Source organism: Asparagus officinalis, chromosome 5, assembly GCF_001876935.1.
Source record: "Asparagus officinalis chromosome 5, Aspof.V1, whole genome shotgun sequence".
NCBI classification, from domain to species: Eukaryota; Viridiplantae; Streptophyta; class Magnoliopsida; order Asparagales; family Asparagaceae; genus Asparagus; species Asparagus officinalis.
Genome location: NC_033798.1, coordinates 73,614,185 through 73,621,089, shown reverse-complemented (window position 1 = coordinate 73,621,089; position 6,905 = coordinate 73,614,185). Strand labels below are relative to the sequence as shown.

Sequence of the window (6,905 nt, the reverse complement as noted above, 5' to 3'; positions counted from 1 at the left end):
TTTGGTGTTCTAGCTCACAACTTCATAAACACCCAATCGTTGTTCTCACAACATAAAATCCCAAGAATTGCCCTCACAACTAAAAATTACAAAACTTCCCTCACGCTTCCCGAAAGTGCTCTCACGTTTTCAAAATTCCATCACACCTACAAATGCCCTTACACATTCAAAAGTTTTCTAAATGTCCTCACAACCGAAAATTGCAGAAAATGCCCTCATGACAACAAATCCCAAGAAATGCTCACATCTTTAAGAATCACAACAAATAAAGCACACATCCAACACCCCATATTTTTCCACCACTTTAGCATGCCCACCCTGTTTCTGTGTCATGCACACATCAAATGCAAGAGAGGACTAATAAGTGAATAAAAGGCTCACCTGCATACAATGCTTAGCATAGTGGCCAAACGTCCCACAGATAAAACATGGTTTCTCCTTTTCTCCTTCCTCTTCACAGTGCAGTCAGTGGCAGGATGACCTTCCTCGCCACAATTGAAGCAAGCACCTGAATCTCTATTACCAGGATCAAAGTATCTTGGACCACGCTAGTCAGCAAAATTAAATAATTATTAGAACAAACCAAACACATTATGTATGTGCCTATTTATACCTCTTCACAAAATTCAAATAACCTATCCTAATTCATAACTAAATAACCCCTTAAACTCAACTCATATTTAAATCACTAGAGTACACTTCAACTTGTTGACAAATCCTTAACTAATATCCTAGTTGCAAAGAAAGAACTAAATGTTTATTTGTTTATCCTTTTCTTTTCTTTAAAACGTGGATTACTAGGTTAGGGGTTTTTTTTTTTTTTTGGGGGGGGGGGCAGGATTGAAGCACTTTATTCAATTAAATGTCTTATTTTTTTTCAAGGATGACATAAAACAGAGATGAAAGCTCCATCAGATGTTAAGTTTTTTTTTTTTTTTTTTTTTTGGGGGGGGGGGGGGGGGTTGTATATGTAGGCAGGCCAATCAAGTTATTTTGATTAAAAGTTTAGAACTAAAGGGGGTTTATGAAGTTTATCTTCCAACAAGACGCAAGCACTTTATACATACCAAAAGCTTTCTCAAAACTGCATTGTCAGGCATTTCATTCACACTTGTGATCGCAGAATCAGTTGTACCCACTGACTCCTCTTCTTTGAATGCAACATCCACCTATATCTCAAATAAAACACCTGATATTAACACGTGTTAAACTAAGTACTTACTTTAAAAGTAAAGTAAATATTTAACATGAAGGTAATGTGGATACCTTATTTTTGTAATGGAGCTAATCAAATCATTGTACGATTTTAAATAACATAAGATCTAACTGTTGCTCAACTAATACCTTAGTGAGAATAATCACTTGCAAATTTTGTGCATCACAAATCACTACTACGACTTTCTTTGAAACTGATGATATAAATTATAGCTACCTTGCAAGCATTCCATCACTAACTCACCCTGTTATGGAAAAGAGAAATAATCAAAAGCGATTTTTTTACTACGTTCAAAGCAAATGAGATTATTGAAAAAGAAAACTTTATGATCTTTCACAAGTGATATAAGGTACTTGCAGTTTAATATTAAAGGTAAAAGTTTATGCAAGCAAGTTGTAACATAGTGGGTTGCTACAAGTTTTATGTAGTCTAACCAACTTGTGGTTAAATAATTATAAGATTATTTTCACTTTAGCACGCCAAAATTTCACCCTTTTTAACTTTGATACCCTGAAATTCCGTTTTGCCAATTAGACACCCCCAAAGTGCAATAAAGTTGATATCAATATTGTTCACGAATATCAACATAGAAAAGTGAAACAAGAAACAAACTTCTCACCAAATTTCAGCTTTTTGAGTTTAGAGAAAGTTTGTGACGAAATGGACTTTGCGGTATAAAAATTATCAAGTCAGTCTCAATGTTAAAACTTTACGTCATCAAATTGTCAAAATAGAACTTCAGTGCATCAAAGTTCAAATAGGGTGAAGTTTTAGGGTATTAAAGTGCAAATTACCCTAGGTTAGAGAGTAACACTTTGATACTTTCCTCTTGGCCTTCTAATCGTACTAGATCAAAGTATCACCCATGTGCCATTAATATGATACTTTAGGAAAAATACCCATAAAAACTGTAAGCTTACAGCTAAATTCAACTCCATAACTAAATTCCATCTCCCCAAATAATTTAATTTAAATATAAACAAAAAAGAGGAAGTTTTCACATAATTAGTCTTTGCTTATTGTAAAATTGAATCGCCGCTGAAGTAAGCGTGACCTAGCAATGTAAGATACCAGTCAGAATAACCCAATTTTTGAATTAAAGTTTCAAAGCAATCACCCTCTTCTAAGGAATAGCCAAGTATCCTTTAATACATTACACCAAGATGGCAACTTTATCATCAAAATTGACTGAAACAAAAAGTACAATACATAAAAGCAAAATAGCTAAATCTAATTACACTCTCCTAGGAAACTAAACTGAAATTAGAGTACAATATACACGTAAAAAACTTACCTTTGGTTTTGTCCTGCTTTCCCTATCTCAAGAAGAAAAAAACTTACTAAAAAATTTTACATCCCTACATAAGATAACTTACTAAAGACAATCTCTGAACAAACATTGACTAAAAAAAACAACAGAACTCACAGCTTCCGATCTCTCCCTCTTCAGATGTCTCTCGACGATCAAATCCTTGTTAGTCCCCTCTTCGTCGCTGCTGCTGATGACTGTCACCGATCTCGAGGGATCCGAATCGGACCTGGCCGTCGGTGATTTTTCGCTTCCGCCCATGCTAGGGTTCCGATCGAGGACAGGGTGACGGATAAAAGCCTAGCCCTAAATTTTGGTTGGGATCTGCGCGAGAAGAGAAGAAAATGGCGGACGAGGATAAAAACAGTAAATGGGGGTGGAAATATCACCCGTCCGTTCTAATATTAGTCCTTTGAACAAATTCAAAATAGACCCAATTAGAAACTTATTTGTAAAAATGATATATTTCGAAAATATTTGTCAAATTCGATCTAGTTTCAGTTCACTGGCTAAAACTGAGCCGAATTTGGCAAAAAAACATTAAAAACTTCACAGGATTTTATATTCCGTAAAGTTTAAACCCCTCATTAGTAACAAAGCTTCACAGGACTTGAAATCCCGTGAAGCTTATAACTTCACGGGACTTCAAGTCTCGTAAAGCTTCAGGCTAAATTCCAGAGAGCGATCTCTCTGGAATTTAGCCTGAAGCTTCATAGGACTTGAAGTCTCGGAGAGTTGTAGGTTTCAAAAAACATGCACAGAATGTGTGCATGTTTTTTTATATACATAAAAAAAATTCATAACAATATACATGAATATTTTCGCCTCACTCACACCAATATACATGAAATTTCTGCCTCATTCACAATAATATACATGAATCAAACAATACACATGAAAATCACATATATACTGAATTACAACAATATTCATAAAATTCATCCATGAATCATACAATACACACGAAAATCACATATCTAAACAATAATCGATCCACAAAAGTAACAAATTTGAAAAATCTAACTATATTGTTCTTGAAATTCATAGTCATACTGTTAAATTTCACATACATCCCAAAAGTCATATCCTTCCTCTTCCTCTCTTACCCCTTCCCCTCACTCCCGATCTGAGTATCTGGTTGTGTATGAGGCTGAGAAGTGTCGGCTCCATCAGCATGTGCCGTGCTATGAGAAGTGTCGGCTCCATCGTCACGAGCCGCCCTTTGACATGTCCTACGTCTTCGCGTGTACTGTAAAACCCCGTGAATTGTGAAAGAGTAGTATGATTTATATATTAATAAATGAGTTTTAATTATGATAAAGATCAATTATAGATGAATGATTATGCTAACAACTGATTTGAGATCAATTAAGAGTATATATGAGAGTATACAAAGGTTAAACATCCACGAAACGAGTAAAACATGCACAAATAAGAAATCTGAAAAAACGACCAGTTAAGAGTATATATGCATTACACACCAATACAGTTCGAATATGGAAAAACTCAAAAGATAAAAGTTGTATGTATCTTCAATATCTTTTCAAAGTATCTTAAATCACCTCATTCCAATATTGGAAGAGAAAGTTACAGCCAAAATACCGAAGACTATTTTCCCAGTCTAACTGGTTTCCTGTTTCGGGTTTGGGCTATGTTGTTTTGGGTTTGCAGCTATATATACGTGTTTATACATGAAAAACACATCTTCTCATCTGTGATCCAAACCCTAGCAGCCCCTCTCCTCCTCTATCAAACCCTAGATCTAAATTTGTGATTTCGGGAAAGTCTTATGAGGCGAGAAGTGAAGAGAATGTGAGATTTACGGCTTTTGGCGACAGGGTCGCTTCCTGATTGTTTCAGAGGGTTATCCATGTGATAAGGTAAGATCACCTCTATCCAAACATTTCCCTTAGTTTAAAAATAAAGTTTTTACGTGATATTTACAATTAATCTCATGCTTAGTGTGAATCTAATGTGTTAGAACCTAATTTGTGAAGTGATATCTTAAACCCATGCATAGAATAGTAGAGTAAGTCAGAGATTTTCGTGTTTAGATGATTATGATCATTAGAGTTAATCTAAATATGTTAATTTTAGTTTAATTTTAGTTTATATGCACTAATTTGTCGAAAATAAACATGAATTTAGTTAATTTGCATGTTAAACCTTAGATCCATGAGTTCATATTGATTTCATCTTGTTTAAACAAACCCCTAGTTATGTAATCATGAGTATTAAATCAAGTTTTATCCATATAAGTTAATAAAAACCTGAGCTTTGAAGAAAAATTAGGTAAAAACTCGAATCTGTAAATTTTGGTCTGTTCAGTCGACTGATGTTGCTATCAGTCAACTGACAGGAGGTCATTAGTCAACTGATGGGAAACATCAGTCGACTGACGAGCTCGGTTATGTGTGATTTGTGTGACCTCAGCTTATCAGTTGATCGAAGCTTTTGTCGGTTGACTGATGAAGCTCAATATTGTGAGTTTGAACCTTTTACATGGGGGTCGATGTACGAGCGCGTAGTGCAAGTCGTGTGATGTTCTATACATGTATTTTTAGGAGTACACGTATGGAGATTGAGTACGTACAAATCCATTGTTCATAATAGCCAAATAGTTTGCAATCATTATAAGTAACGACTATTATAGTTAGCTTTTATTGAGGATGCTGAGTGGGGTTAGTTGGGGCCTGCAATGAGACTGCGGATGAGCTACACTCTGAGTGTGTTAGTCAGGACCGCAATAAGACGGCGATAGACTTCTTTGTATTTTTGGTCCGCACAAGCGTGCGCAGAGGTCGTTGAACCTATGATTTCGGTCTGCATGGTTTTGCATAAAGGTTGATATACCTTTTTATGGTCCGCACAGGTGTGTGATGAGTTGATATACTATTTATCAGTTCGCATGGGGTGTGATGAGTTGAAGAATTCTAGAGAAGGATGATTTAATAAATTTGATGATAACCTAAGCGTAGGCGATTAGTGACACTCGTTCGATATGATCTATTGTGAAGGTATTTCACAACTTTGGTACACAGGATAGTGTACTGGTATTTGTTTTGTCCACTAAGGGTGGTATGAGGAGCTAGATGACATTTTATTTGGAGATGATTGATGTATTTCTTTCTGTATTATTCTCCTTTATTGTTTTATTCTTAGTTGGAATTTATATCTAGAAATTTATGACTTGAGACACATGATATATATATGAGGGACTTGTGTTCTAAATTTCTAAACATAAATTCCATATAGTACAGGGTAAAATGATCTAGGTAGACTATACACTTATAGGATCATACTTAGTAGCCCTTCCCCTGGGGGCGGATGAAGATGATCTTGCTAGCGCTCTAACATTGTTGATTTTCCTTCTTTTCAGGTAGCGGAGCAGAGTTTTGGAGAGTCACAGGTTGACGGAATTTCAGCATAGTCGCCGTTAATTATTTTTAGTAGTTTATGCTCCACAGATGTTTAGTTTTGTTTCTAGTTGATTATTAGACTTGCATTTCAATTTGAGGGCTGAGAGAGCTTATGTACTTTTCAGTTGACTCTGTGTATCGAGACATTTTATATTTATTCCAGTATCAATTATATTTTATTTTGTTTCATTTGGGACATGATTATATAATTGGATACCTCTTCATTTAATCATGTTAATTTCATTATTACCTTTATCTTGCTTGTTTTATACCTACACTTATTGTTGTTTCCACTAGAAAAATATTATTGTGATGGTGAAACGTATTTTTACACAGTGTGGGTGTATGACAAGTTTGATATTATTGGGTTCACCTTGGACTACAACCTTGTGTGAAACTGGGGGCGACATAATATACATTTGACCAAATTAGCGTCACCTATCCTCATGGCCTTCAAACTCGTTGACATAATTTTTATGGAACACGTTTGCTATTCTTTGTCTGCTCCTATTGAAGATCCCTAACACTATCGGATCCTGAATGTCATTGATATGCTTATTTATATCAGCCTCATCAAAAGCATTAATCGGTGATTTAATTAATATATACACAACTTAGCAAATAATATCTTAATAAAAAAAGAATTATCGTTTTAATTTAGTTTAAAAACTTATACAATCTCTCTCGATCATGGCACTAGGGATATAACTATCTATCGATGGGCGTGGTACGTATCCAGCTGCTGGCTATAGGTCGCGTCCTATCCATCTACGTGTGATATTCCAATACCAACGCATATACGCGGTATAACCATCAGCTCGAATTCTCTCATTTTGTATGAAATTCCACTATTATTCCACCTATATATGTAGGCCACACAGAATACGGCCTAGTCTGTACGATGCGATGTCATCCGTCGCCGACGATTGATTTGCTCAACAGGATCCGACACATGCTGAGA

At 35.5% G+C, this 6,905-nt stretch overlaps 1 protein-coding gene across 1 annotated transcript in view; it reads right to left on the bottom strand.

The window, feature by feature from the left end:
• The window catches only part of LOC109842014, a 5,653-nt gene extending 2,746 nt beyond the window's left edge, over positions 1-2,907 (bottom strand). The window contains exons 1-3 of the mRNA XM_020410934.1: positions 2,643-2,907; positions 1,068-1,169; positions 382-548 (exon numbers count right to left, since the gene is read on the bottom strand). Coding sequence (XP_020266523.1) covers positions 382-548; positions 1,068-1,169; positions 2,643-2,786 — 413 coding nt within the window. The 5' untranslated portion in view covers positions 2,787-2,907. The remainder of the gene's footprint in view (positions 1-381; positions 549-1,067; positions 1,170-2,642) is intronic.